We start from the raw sequence: 24281 nt of genomic DNA, 5'->3' as shown, positions 1-24281 counted from the left end.
AGGGAGAAGGGGAACTCCCGCTGGGTCCCACAGGGAGCAGAGTCCTTGGCTTGTCTGGCAGGCGTCTTAGCTTGGCTGAGGCCATGGCTGGGTGTTGGGAACTAAAAGGGGGCCCCTGGGGAAGAGGGAAAGTGGAAAAGGCCCACACCCCGCCAGAGTTCCACCTATTCTCTGGTCTGTCAGGTGTGGGAGAGCTGCCATAGACCTTCTACTCATCCCTGGGTGGGCATTCCTCTATCCCACTCTTCAGGGCATGGCCAAGGGGCAGCCCTACCTGGGATTCCTGGAGCTACCTTGCTAAAGCCCCGGGGTTATAGGAGAGAAGATGAGTGTTGGTTTCCAACACTGACTAGAGTGCAGCAGATTTTGATGAGCAGAGACTCTCTATGGTTTTAGAGCTTTATTATAGAAATACAGGGGAAAGAGAGAAAGGGGGTGGGGGAGGCTAGAGAGAAAGAGTAAGAGGGAGAGAGGAAAGGAGAGGAGAAGACAGGAGAGAGAAGACAAAAAGGGGAGAGAGAGGGTGAGAGTGAGGGGTAAGAAGGGGAGAGCAGTGAGAAGAGAGTGAGGTGGGGCTGAACAGCCCTTTTTATGGTCTTCACTGTTGCTAGGTAACTGGGGAGGAGTTTAGCCTGAAGGTCAGAAGCTTGGGCCTTTGCCTACGTGACTACTGACCATGCTTCTCTTGTGGGGGTTGTGGGGGGCGGTAACTTAGGCAGGGGCCAGAGTTCCAGGAACATGAGGGAACACCTACCGTCTCCTTTAGGTGAATTATCACCACCGGGGTTCAGACCTCAGCTCAACTGGAGATCAACCTGCAATTCCCCACAGCTGGGAGCACTGAGGGGCCTTCTGGGAGAGATTAGGTGGCAGGCTCTTTAGGCGAAGGCCTGTTCCATTGCTCCCCATGGCAGATCCCCATGAAAAGAGACAGTCCAACCGGGTGTGGTGGCGTACACCTTTAATCCCAGCACTTTCGAGGCAGGCAGATTGAGGCCAGCCTGGTCTACAGAGTGAGTTCCAGGACAGCCAGGGCGATACAGAAAACCCTGTCTCAAAAAAAAACAAACACAAAACAAAACAAACAACAACACCCCCCCCCCAAAAAAAAGAGACAGTCCATGGTTTGAAGGCATTTATTGTCATTTATGGCAGAGAGTGGTGAAGAGTAGAACTGTACCCCACTTTTTCAGGGTGAGCCTGAAGTTAAACACCTTTTGCAGGGAGGAGTGTCTGGAAAGGGGAGTTTATTGGCTAAGCCCTTCATACCTTTAGGTACTTCATTAAAATGGAGATCTGTCTTGAGGCTATGTGACCACAGGTCACATCCTCTACCTATGGAAGGTCATAGGGTGTTGCCCTTACGTGACTGATGGCCACAAACCTATGGAGAGCTGTGGCCTTGTGCCAGGAGCCTGGTGTCCAGGAGAGTGGCAAAATGCCTACCGTCTCTGCAGTGTCACTGGGTTTTAAGCCTGTGCTTGACCAGAAACCAGGCTGCCTTTCATGGTTCTGCAAGAATGGTCCCCAGAGGCTCAAGTTTGAATGCTTGGTCCCCAGTTGATGGTGCCCTTTGGATATGTTTAGGAGGTGTGGCCTTGTTGGAAGAATTGTGTCATAGGAGACAGGCTCTGAACTTTGAAAGCTAGGCACCATCATTCCCACTTCTGCCTTTTTTCTTTGTGTTTGAGATCAAAATAAGCTCTCAACTTCTTGCTCCAGCCACCATACCTGCTACCTACTGCCTCCACTCTAGCTTCATGGCCTTTAGCCCTCAGGAACAGTAAGCCCAAACAAACTGCATCTTAACTTGCCTTGGTCATGGTGTTTCATCACAAGAAAAGTAGTCACTACAGAGAGATCTCTATAGCTGGACATGGTTCATGCCTGTAATCCCAGTGCTCAGGGAGGCTGAAGCACACTATTCAGGGCTATAAGAGTGAGACCCTGTTTGGTTTGGTTTGGTTTGGTTTTTTGAGACAGGGTTTCTCTGTGTAGCTCTGGCTGTCCTAGAACTCACTCTGTAGACCAGGCTGGCCTCGAACTCAGAAATCTGCCTGCCTCTGCCTCCCAAGTACTGGGATTAAAGGTGTGTGCCACCACTGCTCATCGGAGACCCTGTAATATACAAAAACAACAACAACCAATAATGACAAAGCCTGCAGAGTAATTATTATAAATATGATGTCAGCTGAGTCCACATAGCAAATATCGGACCAGCCAGGTCCATATAGTAAGATTTTTGGGGGCTGGTGAGATGGCTCAGTGGGTAAGAGCACCTGACTGCTCTTCCGAAGGTCCGAAGTTCAAATCCCAGCAACCACATGGTGGCTCACAACCACCCATAATGAGATCTGATGCCGCCTTCTGGAGTGTCTGAAGACAGCTACAGTGTACTTACATATAATAAATAAATCTTTTAAAAAACAAAAAAAAACCCCAGATTTTTGTCTCAAAATTTTCAAAAAAGTGTGAGGGATACCCATACAAAATCCCTACTTCATTAGAAACTTGATACATAGTTAAGGATGACATATAGTCTCTGGACTCCACCTCTTAAATGCTAGAATTACAGTTGTGGGCTACCAAGTCAGGTTTATATAGTGCTGGAGAATAGGACCCTTTTTGTGCATGCGAGGCAATCACTTTATTCCCAGCTACTTGTCTTCAATCAATGGTAAAATGATAAGTATACTTAAGATTACTATCAGTATTATTTGAGGCAGCATCTTACTATGTAGCCCTGGCTGGTTTAGAACTTGCTATTTGAGGGGCTGGTGAGATGGCTCAGTGGGTAAGAGCACCCAACTGCTCTTCCAAAGGTCTGAAGTTCAAATCCCAGCAACCACATGGTGGCTCACAACCATCTGTAACAAGATCTGACTCCCTCTTCTGGAGTGTCTGAAGACAGCTACAGTGTACTTATATAATAAATATATAAATCTTAAAAAAAAAAAAAAAAAAAAAAAAAACTGGGCTGGTGAGATGGCTCAGTGGGTAAGAGCACCCGACTGCTCTTCCGAAGGTCCAGAGTTCAAATCCCAGCAACCACATGGTGGCTCACAACCACCCGTAAGGAGATCTGACTCCCTCTTCTGGAGTGTCTGAAGACAGCTACAATGTACTTACATATAATAAATAAATAAATCTTAAAAAAAAAAAAAAAAAAAAAACTTTAAAAAAAGAAGATTTACCAGGCTGGCCTCAAACTCAGACACTCCAGAAGAGGGAGTCAGATCTCGTTACAGATGGTTGTGAGCCACCACGTGGTTGCTGGGATTTGAACTCCGGACCTTCGGAAGAGCAGTTGGGTGCTCTTACCCACTGAGCCATCTCACCAGCCCCAATAAATCTTTTTAAAAAAGAAAGAAAAGGTGTTCTAGGTAGAATGTAAAGAGTAAAAAGTCCAAAATCTGGAAGGGTGGAGAAGAGACCTAGGAGCAAGGACAAAAAACAAGCGATATTGAGAAGTCAGACAGAAGGGCAATATCCAAGATCCGGGCCTTGTCTAGAAAGCAATGGGGAGGGCTGGCAAGATGGCTCAGTGGATAAGAGCACTTACTGCTCTTCCGAAGGTCCTGAGTTCAAATCCCATTGGAGGCCCTCTTCTGGTGCATCTGAAGTCAGCTACAGTGTACTTATGTATTAATAATAAATAAATCTTTGTGCCAGAGCAAGCAGGGACTGAGTTTACAGGAGCGAGCAGAGCTGACCGGAGCAAGCAGAGGTCTTAAAAATTCAGATCCCAACAGTGACATGAAGACTCACAACCATCTGTATAGACACAGTGTAATCACATACATAAATATTTTTTTAAAGAAAGCAATGGGGAACCACTTGATCAGGTATTTGTCTAGTAAAACAAGAAGGAAGGAGAGAGGAGAAAGGAACAGAAAGAATAAAGGCAGAAGGGAGACAGGGGATAAAGAAGAGAAAGAAGAGAGGCAACAAGGCATGGAACATAGGAATAGAAGCAGAAAAGTTCAAGGTCATTCTCATCTACACGGTTTTAGGACAGCCTGGGCTACTGGAGACCTTAAAAAACCAAAACTGGCCGGGCGTGGTGGCGCATGCCTTTAATCCCAGCACTCGGGAGGCAGAGGCAGGCGGATTTCTGAGTTCAAGGACAGCCTAGTCTACAGAGTGAGTTCCAGGACAGCCAGGGCTACAGAGAGAAACCCTGTCTCGAAAAACAGAGAACAAAACAAAACAAAACAAAACTGTCCTAACACACACAAAAGGAGGAAAGCAGAAGTTGAGAACAGTTACCAGTTATGTGGAAACGGGTTTCTGAGAGGATAACAGTAAATGACAGGAGTCTCGGGGCTGGAGAGAGAGCTCAGCGCTTAGAAGCACTCGCTGCTCTTGCAGAGGTCCAGTTCAGTTCAGTTCCCAGCATCCACAAGATTACTCACTATTGCCTGAACTCCAGTTCCAGAGGATCCAACACCCTCTTTTGGCCTCTCTGCGTTCTGCATACACAGATGAACATGCTGACAAAACACTCATAAAGTAAAACTATGTTTTTAAAACTAGAGGCTTACTGGTGGCGAGCTGGAGTCACTAGTACAGTGCTGGCAGAGAGAGGATCCTAGTTAAATGAATGGAGGGAGGAGCCAAGGAGTCAATAGACTTGTAGCTTGTGTGATTGGGTGGCTATGCGTGTCACTCTCGAAGAAAGTGGAGGTGGGAGCAAAGGTGTCTCATTTCTCCTCCCATCTGTGTAGGATGATGTCGGTTGGTTGTTTCGAGGAGCGCGCCAAAAACAGCCCAGGCGGGCGAGGGGGCTTGTCCCGACGTCATTTCCGAAATACTTCCGGCTCGGGCGTCCGGCAACTTCAGCGCCGGAACTTCCGGCTGGTTCGGCCATCTTGACTCCCTGACCTTGGACTGGTCCTCGTCCGTGGTCGTTCCGCGCCGTCATGTCTGTCCTGACGCCACTGCTGCTGAGGAGCCTGACCGGCTCGGCCCGGCGGCTCATGGTGCCGCGGGCTCAGGTCCACTCGAAGCCGGCGCGGGAGCAGCTCGGGGTCCTGGTGAGCGGGACGGACCGGGAGCGGGGAGGTGGGCGAACTGTGGTAGCCTGCGACATTGGCTTAGGCCTGTCCTCAAGGCATGGATGAGACAGTCGCTCGGCTGCTCCTAAGCCCTAGGTATTTTTCCCAAGTTCCTGGATGTCAGGTCAGCCCGCTAGTTTGTTTACTCTGTTCGGCCTCTCTAAACCCGTCTCTCCTTCCATTCCCCCCCCCCCCCCACCGCAGGGGAGGGCATGCCTGGTAACTGGCAGCGACGTCATGGTTGTTACTGCTACATTTTATTATTAAGGAGGGCTGCAGAGTTCACCAGGTCTACATTCCCAGAGATGTAGGAGCATTTAGATACTAGGACAATTTTTACTTTTAAAACATTAGTTTAAAAACATGAGGCAGGGTCTCTTGTAGCCCAGGCTGACCACATTTGACTTTGAAGCGATAATCTCTTTAGTGCTGGGATAACAGGCCTGTGCCATCACTTGTGGTTTATGTGGTGCTGGGGATCAAGCCCGGGACTTTGTGTTAGGCAAGCACTTTCTTAATACTACACCGCAGCCTAGGCCCCCCCATCCCTCCCTTTTTTGGAGCTCTTCTGTTTTAAGTGACAATGGGTCATGAATCCAGATATCTGGGCATTGAATTAGGGGTAGAACCAAAGCACTGCCACTGAAGAAACAGTGACAACCAAGCCATGCCCTCTCTTACGCCCATTTAGTGGGAGGTTGAGGCATGAAAACAGAGCTCGGGAATTCAGGCCAGCTTGGGCAACATACTGAGACTCTGTCTCAAAAACAAGAGTCTGGGGGCTGGAAAGATGGCGTTTGGTGCATAGCCTCATGAAGACTGGTTCAGGTTCCAGCACCCATATAACAAGCTTGTAACTCCAGCTCCAACGCATCTGACATCCCGTCCTGACCTTGGGTAAGCATGCAAACACATACCTGTGCTCACACACATGCATCATACAAATATAGATAAAACACATCTTTAAAAGATACAAAACCCCAGCAGGGCAGTGTGGCACACGCCTATAATCCAGCACTTATGCTATAGAAGCTGTGGATCTCTGAGTTCAAGGCCAGCCTGGTCTACTGAGTGAGTTCCAGGACAGCCAGGGCTACACAGAGAAACCCTGTCTCTGTGTAGACAACAAACAACAAAAACAAAAAAAGAGAAGAAACTGTATAGAAAGCAAGGACACGTGAGAATGGTTTATTTAAGAAGTATTCGCTTCACCAGCATGAAGATTTGACATTGACTACCCAGTAACCGGCTAGTCTTTAGCCCTAGTGCTGGTAGGGGGAGAGGGGCAGGGAGCTCCCTGGATTCCACTGTTCAGCTTGTCTAGCCAAAACAGTGAACTTCAGGTTTAGTAAAAAAAAACCTGTCTCCAAAAAAAAAAGAAAGAAAGAAAGAAAGAAAGAAAAGATGGAGAGCTGTTAGATGAGATGCCAGACATCAAGCTCTGGCCTTCACCCACATGGAAAACAGCACACATACACACCAGTGAGCATAGTGGCACTTGAGTGTATTTCCAGGACCAGGGCATCAGGAACAGGAGAATCTCAAGTTTAAGCCCAGGTCTGGGTGGGGTGCATAGTAAGACTCCTGCCTGCACCCTTTCCCCCCACAGATAAATACATCTTTTTAAAAACCAAAGACCTTTATTTCAAGGCTGGAAATGGACTTGACCCAGTGTCCCCTCCATCCTTAGAGTCTCTCTGTGTCTGTATCTCCCCCTCTCCTGTGCTGGGGATTGAACCTCAGGCCCAAGTTGCTTTCTTTAGTGTGGGTCTGCTGGATTTTCTGCCTTGGTCTTTGCCACTGAGGGACTTCCCATGCCTAAGGACTACCTGAACTGGGAGTGCCTACAGAATTCTTGCCCTGAGGGATCCTTCTTTCTTGTACTCTGTGTAGGATATCACCATTGGGCTCACTTCCTGCTTCGTGTGTTGTCTTCTGCCTGCGGGCTGGGTCCTGTCACACCTGGAGAGCTACAAGAAGCGGGAGTGAAGGGAGCAGTCTTCCCTCATCCTTTGACTAGACCACTTTTGCCAGCCCACCTTGATCATGTTGCCTGCATTCCTGGCTGGCCTTCCCCGGGATCATGTTATTCAATTCCAGTCACCTCTTCTGCAATCATGACCTCTCGATGTCTCCATGGTGACAACTGGGACCACATGTATTGGCTCTGCTTGGTGGGGTCCCCCTTTGTAACAATAAAGTCTATTTAAACCTTGCTCCAGAAATGCATCATGTCCTTCTGCACCAGGCTTCTGCCTCCACACAGAAACGAGGATGCTGGTGGCCTGGGGTCCACGGAGGAACATCTGGCCGGTCCAGGCCCCAGTGCTAAGGTTTGTTGGGTGTCTGGGAAACACCAGTTGTTATTGAGCAGTCTACCTTGATGCTTATCCCTTCCAGTTCCCTTGCCTGTGCCAAGTTATTGGCTCCCTGTAAGTGCATGTGTGCCATGCCTTGTAGCTGGAATCCTTTACCGAGCATCTTTCCTGGCTTGGATGTCCGTCCACGTGCAGTATCTTGCAAGTAGAGGTGTGGTAGTAACCATGGCATTTTACGCTGGGCACTGCTACCACTTCATGTCAAATTCAAGGCCTCTTACTTTGAGCACTTGTGAATGCTTACCGTCTGAGTGGTCTTCCTTATACTTCCTCCTCGGTATTTTGGGGAGGAGCCAGGGGAAGCTGGAAATGACTTCTCTAGCCATGTGGTACATGTAAAGCAATGCCTGCCAAGCTGGAATCCTGTCAGGATCTGTGATGAGCAGCACTCTGGCTCCCCAGTTCCCCAGAGAGTGAAATGGCTTTATGTCCCTTTGCATGGTTTGTTTGATGACCTGGCTGACTTCCAGATGACACAGGACAGGATTCCTTATGGCCATGAGTCTAGGACTGTTGCTATGAGAGCTGAGGCCCTCCCCGCAGTGGTCCACTGCCCTCTTCCTGGAAGCTTCAGGCAGAGCTGGCTCCCTCCATCCCTTTTCTCCTGGCTTTTCTGCATGGTATTTGCCAATGCCTATCTATCCAAGGCCAGGGATGTTCCCTTAAGGGTAGGAAATGGCTCCTGCGTCCTGAGGGGCTGCTCCATGAACACAATCCAGCTTTGGTGTCTAAGACTGAGGGATTGTGGACCAGCCTCCTGAGCCTGTGGTCGGAGGGAGAGACTGCTACAAGGTGGGCACAGCTTGGGGTGCTGGCCAGGAGATTGCTACTGCTGGATCTCAAGGGCGCAGTGTGGTGACAAACCCAGCACTGGGACTGAGGCGAGGGACTCAGATTTCCAGACCAGCCTGAGCTACATTGTAAGACACTTTTTTTTTTTTAAAGATTTATTTACTATTACATGTAGCTGTCTTCAGACACTCCAGAAGAGGGCGTCAGATCTCATTATGGATGGTTGTGAGCCACCATGTGGTTGCTGGGATTTGAACTCAGGACCTTTGGAAGAGCAGTCGGTGATTTTAACCCTTGAGCCAACTCACCAGCCCGACACTATCTCTTTAAACAAAGAAACCTAAACTAAATGAAGAGATAGAAATGAAGGGGTGACCTCAGAAGCAGTGTCTTGCCCAGTGACCTCATAGCTGTTTCTTTCACATTAGGACCCTTTTCTGCTCACAGCTCAGTGGGGAGAAAGCTGGATGTTAGTCAGCTTTTTAAAAAGAATATATTTTAGATATACTTTTAATTATATGAGTACACTGTAGCTGTCTTCAGGCACACCAGAAGAGGGCATCAGATCCCATTACCGATGGTTGTGAGCCACCATGTGGTTGCTGGGAATTGCACTCAGGACCTCTGGAAGAGCAGTCAGTGCTCTTGGAGGTGGTGGGTGGGGTGGCAAGGGCCTTCCTTGCTAGGCCTCTCCTGCCAGAAAAGGGCTCACCTGTCCATGGGATGGATTATACCTTGATCTTAGAGCCCTGGGCTACCTTGAAGCAAGGGTGCATGCAGTACTAAGAGTTTTGTTCCAGTTTCTATAGTAACATCGCTGCTTTGCCAGGGATTAGTTATCTTGGGATTAGTTATCTCCTATTTTTGTGCCCTTGGAACTCAAGAAATAGATGACAGACACCCTGTCACAGAAGAACTGCTCAAAACCAAAGTTCTGTCTTAAGTCAGTTCAGGCTGGAGGGAAGCCAAGTGGTTATAAGTTCCCAGATCCTGGTCTGAGCCCTTAAGCAGGCTTAGCATCTCAGGGGAGGGTTTGCGGGTGGGCAGGGCAGAGGCTGGGAGACTCAAAGTGGACTCAAGATTCCACTGACTTCTTACTCACAGAAGTGCATACTCACAGGCCTGGAATCTGATACCTTTCGCAAGAGAGCCTTTTTTGTTGTTGTTTTTGTTTTTTGAGACAGTGTTTCTCTGTGTAGCCCTGGCTGTTCTGGAACTCTGTAGACCAGGCTGGCCTCAAACTCAGAAATCCACCTGCCTCTGCCTCCCAAGTGCTGGGATTAAAGACATGTGCCACCACTGCCCTACCAAGTCAGGGATTTTTTTTTTTTAGATTTATTTATTTATTATATGCAAGTACACTGTAGCTGTCTTCAGACACTCCAGAAGAGGGAGTCAGATCTCGTTACGGATGGTTGTGAGCCACCATGTGGTTGCTGGGATTTGAACTCTGGACCTTTGGAAGAGCAGTCGGGTGCTCTTACCCACTGAGCCATCTCACCAGCCCCAAGTCAGGGATCTTTAAATGGTGTCCCATCAAGTCAGGCCTTGTGCTCTGAGCTATCTTGTCTGGTGTGTAATGGGGTAGGCTGAGGGTTTGGAGACTCCTGTGTGACCCTAGCAAGTCATCCAATCTTGTTTCAGTTTTTGGCATGGCAAAAATAAAGATTATGTGACAGGCAGGATAATGTCACAGCTCTTATCCCTAGAGCCCATAAAGTTACTTTAAATGGCCAAGGTGATTTTGCAGATGTGATTAAGGTTCTGGCCCTGAGGTAAGATTATCCTGGATTATCTGGGTGGCTTAGTGTGGTCACCAGACATGCCCTACAAACAAGCCCATCCTTGCTGGCTATCACTTTGTAGCTAAGGAATGCCGTGGCCAGAAGCTGAAAACAGCCCTCAGTTTACTCCTGGAAGGATTGGGAGACTTGCAGCAGCTCCAAGGTCTGGGTTTGACTCAGCAGCACAGAAAGAGATGGATTCCTTGAGCCTCTGGAGAGGATGCAGCCTTAGGGTACCTTGATTTTAGTTCTCATCTCCAGAGCTGAGTTCCTGCTGTTCCAGCTGACTAGACCTCTGGGTGACACACAGGGAACTACATGAAGACATTTCCAAATGGGTCCCCAACCAGGTGTGTGGGAAGAACTCATCTCATGCTACCTTGCTCCACCCCTCACTGCTTGTGCTTCAGTGGCTTGGATCCTGCAGGCGACTGTTAACTCAGTTAACTACTCCTAAGTCGTCCCCTGCTCGGCTCTGCAGACCTAGCAGAGTGGGCACGAGAGCACAACTCCGCATGTTTTTCTGGTGCCCATGGTCTTGCCCTGCCCTAGAAAGAAGGGTCTACCCTCCCAGGGCCATGCCCCTTCTGTCCCGGTCACTTACGTGGCCTCATGCCCCAGAGAGGCTGAGGTTTCATGGCTTCTTGATTCTGGACACAGACGGGCTGACGTTCGCAGGCAGCAGGACTGCATGGGAGAGGCTCCTTTGCCTGCTGTCACCCACCCACCCTCCCGCCTGCGTCAGCGTTGTTTTACTGTTTTGAGACATGGTCTCATATACTCAGCCTGGCTCCAAACTCCCTGTGTAGCTGAAGAGGACCATCTTCTTTGGTTCTATACATCCAGAATGCTGGGATTGGACGCAGGCTATAATACTATGCCCAATTTTTGTGTGGTAATGGGGATCAAATAGGGCTTACTACATGCCAGACAAGCACTCTACTCATTGGGAAATGTCTCTAGCCCATGGGGAGCGCTGTGTCTGACATTAGACATTTTCCTCAGTCACTCTTCACCTTATTTATTTATTTATTTACTTTGGTTTTTCAAGACAGGGTTTCTCTATATAGCTCTGGCTGTCCTGGAACTCACTTTGTAGACCAGGCTGGCCTCGAACTCAGAAATCTGCCTGCCTCTGCCTCCCGAGTGCTGGGATTAAAGGTGTGTGCCACCATGCCCAGCCAGTTATAACTTTTTTTTTTCCTTTCTTTTTTTTTTTTAAAGATTTATTTATTTATTATATGTAAGTACACTGTAGCTGTCTTCAGACACTCCAGAAGGGGGCGTCAGATCTCGTTAGGGATGGTTGTGAGCCACCATGTGGTTGCTGGGATTTGAACTCCGGACCTTCGGAAGAGCAGTCGGGTGCTCTTACCCACTGAGCCATCTCACCAGCCCACTGGCAATCTTTTTGATAAAGGCTTTCATACTGCTATCCTGGCTGGGGTAGAATTTAATTTATAGCCCAGACTGGCCTAGAACTCAGTAATGCTCCTGTCTCAGCCTCCTGTATGTTGAGACTACAGATCTGAGCCACCAGCTCAACTTTGTCACTGGTTTTGGACATTTGTGAGTTTGTGAATTGGGAGGCAGGGACAACGTGTAAGGATGTGCCAAGGGATTAGAGGCAAGTGTGCAAGTGAGGTTTAGATGCTTTGGGATAGTCAGAAGCCAGGAAGTGGTGAAAGGTGCAGGACAGATGGTAAGGGAGTAAGAGAATAGCTGCTATCCACCAGATAAACAGGCATCGACCAGAGCTAAGCAAGCCATGCATGGTTGTCCACACCTGTAACCCCAGCACTCAGGAGTGGAGGCAAGTGGGTTGGAAATCAACCTGGACATATGAAATAGAAACTGGAAGCAAGGATTTGACTGGTAATGTGATTCAGCAGGACATGAGCTTGGAGTGTGAGAAGCTCTGGGTTCAATCCTCACCTCTTTTTTTTTTTTTTTTTAAGATTTATTTATTATTATATCTGTAGCTGTCTTCAGATGCACCAGAAGAGGGCATCAGATCTCATTATGGATGTTTGTGAGCCACCTCATTATGGATGTTTGTGAGCCACCATGTGGTTGCTGGGAATTGAACTCAGGACCTTCGGAAGAGCAGTCGGTGCTCTTAACCACTGAGCCATCTCTCCAGCCCCAATCCTCACCTCTTAAATAAATAAAGCAACTTAACAAAGGTTTAAGTACAAAAGGAAATCATGAAAGGTTAGAAGGAGTCAGGAGGGGCTGGAAAGAAATGAGTGCGACTACACAGAAAGGGAAGGCCCTGCAGAGACACAGATATCCCTTATCTTGACTGTGTCTGGATTCCTGTCCTACTGTGTGCTTGCCACCAGTGGGAGAAACTGAGTGAATGCTATCGTAGATCTTTATTGTTTAAAATAATAAAAGGCTGGCGAGATGGCTTTAGTGCTTCAGAGAATGTGCTGCTCTTGCAGAGGACCTGGTTATCTCTGACTCCAGCGCATCCGATGGTTTTGGCCTCCATGGGTTTCTGCACTCACAGACACACTTAACATTTAAAATATTTTTAAAAGTTACCTGGGGGGAGGGATGCTGGAGAGATGGCTCAGCAGTTAAGAGTACTGGCTGCTCTTCCAAAGATCCTGAGTTCAATTCCCAGCAACCACATGGTGGCTCACAATCATCTGTAAGGGGATCGGATGCCCTCTCCTGGTGTGTCTGAAGACAGCTACAGTGTACTCATACATAAAATAAATAAATCTTGGGCTGGAGAGATGGCTCAGCCTTTAAGAGCACTGACTGCTCTTTATAAGACCCTGAGTTCAAATCCCAGCAACCACGTGGTGGTCACAGCCACCCATAATGGAATCTGATGCCCTCTTCTGGTGTGCCTGATGTCAGCTACAGTGTACTTAGATATGATAATAAATAAATCTTTTAAATAAATAAATAAATAAATAAATAAATAAATCTTAAAAAAAAAGTTAGCAGCCGGCATCAGCCGGGCATGGTAGCCCCCACGCCTTTAATCCCAGCACTTGGGAGGCAGAGGCAGGTGGATTTCTGAGTTCGAGGCCAGCCTGGTCTACAAAGTGAGTTCCAGGACAGCCAGAGCTATACAGAGAAACCCTGTCTCGAAAAAAACAAAACAAAACAAAAAACAAAACAAAACAAAAAAAAGTTACCTGGAAATCATCTAGAAAGTTTAATATAAAACAATAGCAATAATGCTAGACTGTGGCAGCACATGCATTATGGAAGCAGAAGCAGGTGAATTTCTGAGTTCAAGGCCAGTCTGGTATACAGAGTTCTAGGACAGCCAGGACTACACAGAGAAACCCTGTCTTGAAAACCAAACCAAACTTCAAAACCCCAAAACTAGATACCAAAGATGCTCTTAAGAGAAGCTATGCTGGGCTGTGGTGGCGCAATGCCTTTAGTCCCAGCACTTGGGAGGCAGAGGCAGGCGGATCTCTGAGTTCGAGGCCAGCCTGGTCTACAGAGTGAGTTCCAGGACAGCCAGGGCTATACAGAGAAACCCTGTCTTGAAAAACCAAAAAAAGAAGTTATAGGTTGGGGAAAGAGGAGACGGCTCAGAGGGTGTGGTGCTTAGTGGATCCACATGATAGAAGGAGAGAATCCTACAAGCTGTCCACTGACCTCTGCACTGTCAAGGCAGTCTCCTAGACCAATACACATACAAAGTGTTTAATAAGAATATAAGTGGGGGTGGCAGAAGAAATGCTCAGTGGTTAGGGACACTGGCTGCTCTTCAGAGGACCTGAGTTTAATTCCCAGCAACCACATAGTGGTTCACAAAGATTTGTAATGAGATCTGATTCCCTTTTCTGGTGTGCATCAAGACAAAGCACTCATATAAAATAAATAAACAATTTTTAAAATAAAAGGAAAGAATATGTTTTAATAGTTATAACTGGGGCTGGTGAGATGGCTCAGTGGGTAAGAGCACCCGACTGCTCTTCCGAAGGTCTGGAGTTCAAACCCCAGCAACCACATGGTGGCTCACAACCATCCTTAAGGAGATCTGACTCCCTCTTCTGGAGTGTCTGAAGACAGCTACAGTGTACTTACATATAATAAATAAATAAATCTTTAAAAAAAAAAAGAAAGGAAAAAAAAAAGTTATAACTGGCTGGGCATGGTGGCACACACCTTTAATCCCAGCATTCAGGAGGCAGAGTCAGGCGAATTTCTGAGTTCAAGGTCAGCTTGGTCTATAGAGTGAGCTCCAGGACAGCCAGGGCTACACACACAAACCCTGCCTCGGAAAAAAAAAAAAAAAAAGTTATAACTGAGGCTCTGGCTTCCAATTTCTCACTATAGAAGGTCTTTCCATGACCACAGTCCATTAGCACTCATGGGACTGCCAGGTTGAGTGGCTTACAACTATTGTTAACTCCACCTATATCCTTCGATGCCCGCTTCTAGCTTTCCCAGGGACCAGTCTTTCATGTGGTACATATATATACACAGATAAATCTTCAAAATATATATAAATAAAGGAGGTGGGCTGGCAAGATGGCTCAATGGGTAAAGTGTTTGCCACACAAATCTGACAACCTTTGTTCCATCTCCAGGACCCATGTAAAAGTGGAGAGAATGGGTTTTATAAAATTGTGCTCTTTCACACAAGCACTTTGGCACACACAGCCTTCCACACACTATAGACACAATAATAAAAATTTTAACAAAGGAATGATAGCTGATGACAAAGGACACGATTTCTTTTTGGCTCCTTCCCCCCTTTTATTTTTTCTGTTTTTGTTGTTTTTTGAACAGGGTTTCTTTGTATAGCAATCCCCCCTTTTGTTTTTATTTATTTATTTATTTTGATACAGGGTTTCTCTATGTAGTCTGTGAGTCTGAAACTCACTGTGTAGACCAGGCTGACCTCTACTCAGAGATCCACATGCCTCCCTAGTGCTGGAATTACCATGCCTAGTCTGTACTTGATTTTTCTAAAATTTTTTTGGTTTTTCAAGACAGGGTTTCTCTGTGTAGCCCTGGCTGTCCTGGAGCTCACTCTGTAGACCAGGCTGGCCTCGAACTCAGAAATCCTCCTGCCTCTGCCTCCCAAGTGCTGGGATTAAAGACATGGGTCACCACAGCCCGGCCTGATTTTTCTAAATCTTTAAGAGTGCTTTCCACCCTGGCCTCCAGTTACCTGGACTGGTAGACCGACCATACAGGAGCTGGAGTTGGGACTAGTAAGGACAGAGAACTGATATTCTGGAGGGTAAAAGGAATCTGTGTGGCTCAGTGATGGCTATAGCCAGGCTACCAAGAAGTAAATGCCTTTTCCTGCAAACGCTCTGGTGTTTGCTTTTCAGGGTACACAGGGCCTGCAAATGGGAATGTCCATTTCTCAGAATGGAGACATAACTCAAAGAAAATGGGTAGCTTCGGCAAAAATTAGCAAAGATGGCCACTTTTTGGCTCAGGTTTTGTTTGGTTTGGTCTGGTCTGTTTGAGACAGGGTCTCTTGTAGCCAAGCCTTGCCTGAAACTCCACGATTACCTTGAACGCCGGATCCTCCATTCTTTCTCCACCTTTCACATGTTCGGATTATGGACTCAAATTCTTGCTTTTAAGTGGCTCTGCTTTCTCAAATACGAGGACATATAGCCTAAAGTTAGGTCGAGGGTTTTGGTTTTGGTATCAAGGGAAGATGCTCCCCGTGCTGGAAACAGGTCTTTACAGCTTTAGAGAACAGGCTCAGTGGTGAGAGGCGAGAGGCCGCGAAGGCTCCGAAGGGCGTCAGGAGGTTGTCACCACTTCCTGTCTCGAGGTGGCTCTGCGCTCCGCACTGCAGCTACCGTCCTGTACCTTGAAAGTACGCGCAGCTGGGATTAACCTTCTAGTGACTTTAATTCCATCTTGTTCCTTATCTTAGTTACACAACCTGCGTTTCAAACTTCAGTATACAGAAAACAGAAATGACTCGAGGAGGTCCTTAGCCCCGCAGGACCTTTGGGAAAGTGGAATGTGGAAGCGCGCGTGGCGTCCCCCCAAGCTCTCCAGGGCAGCAGGAGCAGCCCAGGCCCTGACGACTGCCAAAGGGAGCCTGTTGCTAGGGGCGTTGCGAAGGAGGGGCCACAAGGAGGGGCTCCCTTCCGGGAGGAGGGCAATTAATAACCCGGAAGCGATCGCCAGTGCGGCGCTGTTTAAAGATGGCGGCGGAGGAACCTCAGCAGCAGAAGCAGGAGCCACTGGGTAGCGACTCCGAAGGTACGAACGGAGGGAAGGATGTCCTTCCCGGGCTAGCGGGGGCAATCCACGGCCCGCCGTTCCCGAGGAACTCGGGGAGTCAGGGCCCTGGGGAGTAGGCGCAGCGTGCGACCGAGCCCTTCCCCGCGTCTCCTCCCCTCCCCCTCACAATGGAAGCAGGGCCGCGGCGACCCCCGGCCGGGCGGGGCGGCCGGGGCCGGGGCTCGGCCTCTCGCGCACGCCTGGGGCGGGGCCTGGGCCGCCCCGCCTCCGCCGGTCCCGTGGCCTCGGCCGGCTCCCACAGTCAGCCCGCCGGAGACCTAGCAGTCAAGCCGAGGCCTAGGCCGGGGCCGAGCTGCTGAAAGGCGTTGAGGAACGCCGGGCTTCCAAGGACGAAGTCCCTGCTGGGCCGTTCGGGATGCCATTGGCGGCTCTTTGCCTTAGAGCTTGTGCTGGCCTTACAGCACCTTTGAGCGGATCCAGGCATTGTTTTCCTAGATTCTTGGTCTTTAAAAAAAGACAGAAACCAGTCACACCTTCTCCCTGTCTCCCGAGAACTTGAGCTCTAGGGGTTGAGTAAGTCTGTTGAGTGGGAGGGACAGTCCTGTTGTAGGACATGGTGGGAAGCTCAGCTGAGAACCTAGGATAACCAGGCCCCAAAGGATTGGCTTTAAAAAGCCAGTCATACTCGCACACCCTACTCTAACTCCACACTATATTCTAGAGGTTGAGGACTAGGAAACCCAGATACGCAGAAAGAAATTGTTCTCCATCACATCTAAGAAGGATCCAAGACTAGAAACTCCTACAATAGCTGCTTAGAGTCCTCAGAACGAACGTCCCGAATCCGTGGATGACTCTAGAGAGTGCTTAGGTAGTAGTTGCTGCTGGCAGGATCCCAGCATATTTTGATGATGGGAGCAAGGTGATGGCATTAATCCATTCTAGAGGTGAGGGGAGAGGACTTTGGCAAGTGACATGTCCAAGAGCTCAGACTGGAATTTTACAAATGTGGACTTGACCTTGGACAAGATGGAGTTACCTCTGGTTTTTGTTTTTTGTTTTTTAATTTGGAAAATGAACAATACAGGGGACCACAGAAGGACAAAGGGCGTGTCTCAGTAAAGTGCATGCTTACAGGATGCACTCATTCTTCCTAGGGCTCCACCCCTTCATCCTGCTTTCTCCCAGAGCTCCCTTCCCCAGAGCATTCCCTAGATGCTACACAGTGCTTTTAGAAGGCAGGGAGGAAGGAATATCGGGGCTGCAAGAGAGCTTTGGGGGTGATCTTTACTTGTCATTTTACTTATTTATTTATATTTATATTTACTTATTTCTTGAGGTTGCTAGGGCTTCACACCTGCAGGACAAATATATCTTTACCACTGGGTCTCAAGCCCAGCCCTATTTTTTTTTTCTTCCAAGATAAAGGCTTGCTATATTTCCAGAGCTGATCTCTAACTCCTAGGCTTCTTAATCCTGCTCTGGTCTGTAATTGCTCCCTTGTTTACTTTTATTTTTTTAGAGATTAGCTATATAGACTTGTGGTCTTCCTGCCTCAGCCTCCCAAATGACACCACACTTAGCTACTTTCTCCAAAAGATGAGGAAATGAGAACTCAAAGAAGGAAGAACTTTGCTAAGAATACACAGTGGGGTGTAAGGCATAGGGTTCCAGATTCCAGACCTGTTCTGCCAAAGCTGCCTGCCATAGAGATAGCCAGACCCCATAGGAACCCTTGGTTGGCACTTCTTTTTTCTCCTTTTTCTAGGTGTTAACTGTTTGGCCTATGATGAAGCCATTATGGCTCAGCAGGACCGAATTCAGCAAGAGGTGAGGTGCCGAAGAAAGTTGGGGAGGGAGTAGCTGAGGGCTTTGTGGTGGGGATGCATAGTCAGGGCCTGAGACCTAGTGTCTGTTTTGAAGCCCTCCCCTCTCGAGTCTCTCAAGTCTCTGAGTCTACTTTAGGCACTCTATGCTTTTGTGGGGTTGCTGTGCTGCTGGATGGCCACCACCCCGTTTGTAGGTGTTAGGCGTGGCTTCCTCAGTCTCCTGCCTCCCTGCAGATTGCTGTGCAGAATCCTCTGGTGTCAGAGCGGCTGGAACTCTCAGTCCTGTACAAGGAGTATGCTGAGGATGACAACATCTACCAACAGAAGATCAAGGTGGGATCCTGGCCAGAGGGGCAGGAGGGAGCCTGTTTCAGCCCTGCTTCTTGTCAGGCCTAATGTCTGAGAGGGTCGGGTGTTGGGCGGGGACACACCTCCTATTGCTAGTTCTTGAAGTGTGGCCTCTGGACTGAGACCTCATTCATATCAGATTACCACTCAGCAGCTGTCTTCTTGACAGGTCCTTCAGTGTCTCTGAGCCCTGGGTGTCCTCATCTGTAAAATAGGGACAGTGAAAGCATCTGCCTGTAGGGTGGCTGTAAGGTTGAGGTAGGTGATGCTCAGGTGGGACCAGGTGCAGGCTGGGCGGGCACTGACAACTCAGTAGCCTGCCAGGGGCCAAACTTGCTGGTGTTGGGATGGGTAGATTGGTCACAGAGACCTGTCCTGTAGTCTGTCTACTTTGATCTTTGCGGAGAACAGGCTTCTTCTGTGTGTCTCTGCTGCATCACTCAAACTGAGGCAAGCTTCTTTCCCAGTAAGCCCAAAAGCTGGGAGCAGCGGAGCTTGAACTGTGACCCTGGGATGAAACAGTATTTAGTAGGCAGCCTGAAGAGTTAAGAAATGGTGTACTTCAGTCTTCCTCCAAAGATCATAGGTGTTCATGTCCTCTGCTCGCAAGTGGGGCCTTCAGGTGGTCACACAGGTAACCCCTTACAGCAGCAGCCCAAGAGTGAAGCTGCCTGAGAGGTGAACTGTGAGCAGCGTAGCTCACAAATAGCCAGGCATGGGAGTGAGTGTCCGTAGTTATTCCCCTGTTGCCAGAGAAGCCAGAAGTCATGAGCTTTCCTGACTCTGCGCAGTTGGCAGATAATGAAAACTTTAACTGTTATGTAGGGCTGAGGTACAGCTAGCTCAGTAGTAGCAACCTGAGCCCAGTATTTGCAAAGCTCTTAAGTTCTGTCCTTAGCATCTGAAGGGAAATGTGTGGACTAAATAGCCCCTGTTCAGCCTAGATCAGCTGTCCACAGTCTGTGATCGCTTTACCCACTGCTCAGGGGTTTGGGATTTTACCAAAATATATATGAGGAGGTAAAGGCCTTGATTTTTTGAGCCAGGTAGACCTTTGCTCTCCAGTTGTGTGACCTCAGACAATGCTGGGTTTCTGGCTAGAGTTATTTCCAGCCATGGGGCAAGTTTAGGGAACGTGTTGAATTGAGTGCTGCTGTGCCCAGCAAGCGCTTTGAAGGCAGCAGGCTCTTCTCTCCCGTGTGGCTCATCCAGGGGCACCTGTTCTACTAAGCTGCCCTGTAAAACCAACAGGAGCTCCTCAGGTTCTTAGCAGTGAGTCATTTAGCAAACTGTTTGAATGTTTACAGCAAGGTACCGCAGCACCCTAACCTTCCTCTCTGCGTACCCCGTTCTTCCTGGGTGGTGATGGCAAAACCAGGATGGCTATATACTTGGCTCCTGCATGGAGGAGTGGACTTTGTGAGGAAGTGGGCGTGAGCCCTCTACAGGGTGCCTGACAGTATGTGCCCAGTGAGCCTACAATAGCAGAGTGGCTAGACTGAGCAGCCTTAGTGTAGTGGTCATGTTACATTTGCCTGGCACTGGAGGTACTACACATACTGGGGACTGCAACACAGTCCTGCTTCTGTGGTGCTTACGGCGGGCAGTGCAAGACCAGATACAAACCAAAAGGTATATGTGGTGGTCAGCATGCCTTTAATCCCAGGAGAAATGAGGCAGGAGGGTCAAGGTCAATGTGGGCTAAATATAGCAAACCCTGTCCCAACTCTATAACACAGCACTACACCCTGTCCCAACTCTATAACACAGCACTACACCCTGTCCCAACTCTATAACACAGCACTACACCCTGTCCCAACTCTATAACACAGCACTACACCCTGTCCCAACTCTATAACACAGCACTACACCCTGTCCCAACTCTATAACACAGCACTACACCCTGTCCCAACTCTATAACACAGCACTACACCCTGTCCCAACTCTATAACACAGCACTACACCCTGTCCCAACTCTATAACACAGCACTACACCCTGTCCCAACTCTATAACACAGCACTACACCCTGTCCCAACTCTATAACACAACACTACACACACACACACACACACACACACACACACACACTTTGGTTGTTAGAGGTCGTTAGTACTGTGGAGAGAAATGAAGGAGTGGGAGAACTTGCCCTTCCTCCCTCCCTCCCCCCTTCCTTCCTTCCTTGGCTATTTGAGACAGGGTTTCTCTGTGTAACAGAGTCCTGGCTGTCCTGGACTTGCTTACGTAGACCAGACTGGCCCTGAACTCCAGAGATCCTCCTGCTTCTGTCTGCGGTTAAAGGCATGTTCATCCATGCCTAGCTGAGAATTTGCATTCTAAATGGGGGTAGAGGGCAAGAGCCTCTATGAAAGATGTATTTGATGAACAGACAGAAGCAAGATGCCAAGTGACAGGGTGTTCAAGGGGCGTGGGGTCTGAGGTTGGTTTAATAAGTGGGCATCTGGGCAGGCTGGAGCCTCCATGAAAGCCAGTTTGGCCTGGGAATGTCTGGATGCTTTAAAGGCTGCAGAGAGGAAGAAGGCTTAGCTGTGAGGTTACTAGTGCTTCAGGGTGAAAATAGGTTTCAGGGCACAGTGGAGGAAGAGGGGGTAGTGAGGGGCTTTGACAGTAAAACATTAAGCAGGCGTGATAGACCAGGAGTGGGCTGTGTAGTGATACATTTGGGTGCTAGGTGTGTTGAAGGAAGAGCCTAAGGGATCTACTGTTTGGTAGATGGGTGGGGGCAGAAGTGAGCCATCTCTGAGGTCATTGAAAGCCGAGGTGAAGATCAAGTTGGTGCAAACCAGCTGTGCCCGTGGAGATGTCTCAGCCATGGAAGAGGGGTCGGAGGCAGAGCATCTAAGGCGGAACTCTATCTAGGTTTGGTGGTCTTGAATTTCAGCCCAGGCAAGATTACAGCAAGTTCAAGGCCAGCCTGTACTGCAAAATGAGACCTTGTCTCAAAACCAAAATGAAAGGGAATATTGTATCTGTGACTAAGAGGTAAAGATACGGTCAGGCCTCTGGGGTTTATAGGGCAGGCAGGAAGCCCTGGGTTTGGGTTGTAACTGGCTTAAAGGATACTGTGTCCTTTGGTGGAGCCTGACCTTTCAGAGTGGAGAAGCATGAGGGGTAGCGTGGGAGAGGACAGGTGAAAATGAGAAGAAGGGTAGTGCTGCCACTGTCCAGGGCTAGGCTGGGGAGGGTTCTTAACATTGGCCAGACAGAAGCTGCCCACACAAGTTTCTGTCTGTACTGGGAGGCCTACCTGGATCTTATATGACTCTGGAGTCAAAACTGATAGGAAGGTGTCCTTGAATCTGAGGGACAGGAGCTGGTAGTGAATATTGGGGCAGCATAGTGGCAGATGAAATGTCAGGGCCATATTTTCAGTGTAAAAGGACTCTCTTTACTGACAGTTGTCTGAGGATAGTCATCTGAGGAAGGAGCAGGCACAAGGGGTGACCAGGGCCAGGGTTGTCCAGATGGGTAAGACCTGCTTAAGCAGTACTAGGAGTCTGTGTCATGGGACTGCTTCATCTCGAGGAAGCAGGAAGGGCTGAAGGAGGTGGTCCCTGTTGTGGGCAGCATGGTTAGAAGGTGAAAGTGTATTGGAGAGCCAGTTTAGCCCCAGACTGTAGGGAGAGCTTCTCTGTGGCTAGAGCCCTACTGGGCAGGGCAGCTGGTAGTATGGCCTGTCCTGTTCCCGTTTGTCTTGCTTGCATTAAAGACCTTAAAAAGCTGTATTAGTCAAGGACAGATTTAGTCACCTGTTTTTAAACAAAGCTCTAGCCAGTGGTACCCACATGGCTTAGCGGCTGGCGACCGTACAACCATTGACACATAAGTGCATAGCTTCCAAGAGTGCCAGTGGGTTACTTGGTGTCCCCATTCAGAAGCCAGGAGGTGGGAGCTCAGTTGCCACCTGCTGTTCTAGCCATTTCTTGGGCTGGTGAATGTTAAGCTGAGCTGCATCTCTGCAGGACCTCCACAAAAAGTACTCATACATACGGAAGACCCGGCCTGATGGCAACTGCTTCTACCGAGCGTTTGGCTTCTCCCACCTGGAGGCACTGCTAGATGACAGCAAGGAACTGCAGCGGTGAGGACGACAGGCACTGGGGCTCTGGACCTCTCATGAGGAAGTCAGGGCCTTAGGCTACCCATCATTTGGGTTGCTTGGGGACTTCTTTTTGAGCTTGGTGGGTGTCCTTGTCTAGGCAGGACTGGGCTGGCTAGGGCCTTGCTCTGCTAGCCGAGGAGCCCATATTGGCTTCCCATTCCTTCCCACCTGCAGGTTCAAAGCCGTGTCTGCCAAGAGTAAAGAGGACCTGGTATCCCAGGGCTTCACTGAATTCACAATTGAAGACTTCCACAACACGGTGAGTGAGCCCACCAGTTTCAGGCTGGGTTAATGTATGGTAAGGGTGGCCTGTTGCCATCTTCCTCATCTTACCTTTTGTCCCTGGGTGGGGCAGTTCATGGACCTTATCGAGCAGGTGGAGAAGCAGACCTCAGTAGCTGACCTGCTGGCCTCCTTCAATGACCAGAGCACCTCAGACTACCTTGTGGTCTACCTGCGACTGCTCACCTCAGGCTACCTACAGCGGGAGAGCAAGTTCTTCGAGCACTTCATCGAGGGTGGCCGGACTGTTAAGGAGTTCTGCCAGCAGGTGCCACCTCCTCTCTCACTCTGCTTTGGGGCCCTCCTTTTCTCTTTTGTGTCAGGGTGGGGCATGCCAGGGTGAGCTGTGGGACCTGGGGGAGGGATCCTGGGACAGGCCTGACCTGCCCCTGTGCCACAGGAGGTGGAACCCATGTGCAAGGAGAGCGACCACATCCACATCATAGCCCTGGCCCAGGCCCTCAGTGTGTCCATCCAAGTGGAGTACATGGACCGCGGCGAGGGCGGCACCACCAACCCACACGTCTTCCCCGAGGGCTCCGAGCCCAAGGTCTACCTTCTCTACCGACCTGGACACTACGATATCCTCTACAAATAGGACCGGCTGGCCTGTTGTGCCCCGCCTGCCTCCCCTGCCAGGCGCTAGACATGTACAGAGGGTTTTCTTTCTTTCTCTTCTTTTTCTTTTTTTTTTTTTTTTTTTTTTGTGTGTGGTTGTAAATGGTCATATTTCACTCCTCCCTTCTCCTGTCATAGAACCTTCCATGTTTTATTAAAGGGGATGCTGGTGGTGAGCCCGAGTGTGCGCTTCCCTGCTCTGCCGCCCTTCCCTACCTGCCCGCTGGCTGCCTTGTGTCTGGCTGTCCCTTTCCCGAGGATGGGTCCCCAGCTTTCCAACCATCTACCCCAAGCATTCCTGCCAAGAGAAGTTGGAAGGGACCAGGCCTCTGTGGGCCCCTTCTGGTTCCTTGGAGTTCTGCTCCCATAGGCCTGCCCTTTCTTCCTTAGCCTCCCAAGGGTTTCTGTGGGAACTTGACCAGAGGTCTCAAGCCACCCATACAAAGCACTTACAGACTTGCTGTTCTGGCCAGGGCCCCAGATACAACTCTCTGCCAACCTTCAAGGGCCTGCATGATTGAGGAGTACTGGGGTGAGAGATTCATGGGAGGAGGCTGGCCTAGAGTGGGTGGAGCAGCTAGGCATCCTCTGGGCCCTGGAGGAGCTGACCTGGTGTGAGAGAGACACTCTAGTAGAGCTTGCCTGTCCCCTGTTCCCCAGAGCCCCTGCCTGTGCCTGCTCTGCACCCCCTTTGCTTGGGCCATATCTGCATTACCTGCCTTCTCCTCCCCACCCCCAGCACATGTGGGGTCTCAGCCCAGGCTGTGAGCTCCTTGGGGGCAGGCCCTCAATAAATGTGAAGTGCTGCTGCCGCTGCCTCTGCTGTCTGGCCCATGCATCTACCCTCCTGGCTCACCCAGGGCTGTTG

The 24281-nt window shown here is 49.3% G+C and overlaps 2 protein-coding genes across 2 annotated transcripts; both read left to right on the top strand.

The window, feature by feature from the left end:
• Positions 1 to 4818: 4818 nt before the first annotated feature.
• Cox8a (cytochrome c oxidase subunit 8A) lies at positions 4819 to 7277 on the top strand. Its single transcript, NM_007750.2, has 2 exons — positions 4819 to 5036; positions 6951 to 7277. Exons 1-2 carry the CDS (start codon positions 4923 to 4925, stop codon positions 7044 to 7046), a joined length of 210 nt encoding a protein of 69 aa, NP_031776.1. The 5' UTR covers positions 4819 to 4922; the 3' UTR covers positions 7047 to 7277.
• An 8873-nt stretch (positions 7278 to 16150) lies between these two features.
• Positions 16151 to 24229, top strand: Otub1 (OTU domain, ubiquitin aldehyde binding 1). Its single transcript, NM_134150.2, has 7 exons — positions 16151 to 16233; positions 17984 to 18045; positions 18279 to 18377; positions 22374 to 22492; positions 22688 to 22772; positions 22869 to 23063; positions 23196 to 24229. Exons 1-7 carry the CDS (start codon positions 16176 to 16178, stop codon positions 23391 to 23393), a joined length of 816 nt encoding a protein of 271 aa, NP_598911.1. The 5' UTR covers positions 16151 to 16175; the 3' UTR covers positions 23394 to 24229.
• The last annotated feature ends 52 nt before the right edge of the window (positions 24230 to 24281 follow it).

The sequence above is a fragment of the Mus musculus genome, chromosome 19, assembly GCF_000001635.26.
Source record: "Mus musculus strain C57BL/6J chromosome 19, GRCm38.p6 C57BL/6J".
NCBI classification, from domain to species: Eukaryota; Metazoa; Chordata; class Mammalia; order Rodentia; family Muridae; genus Mus; species Mus musculus.
The sequence above is the reverse complement of the archived record's forward strand: the minus strand, read 5'-3'. Positions and strand labels throughout refer to the sequence as shown.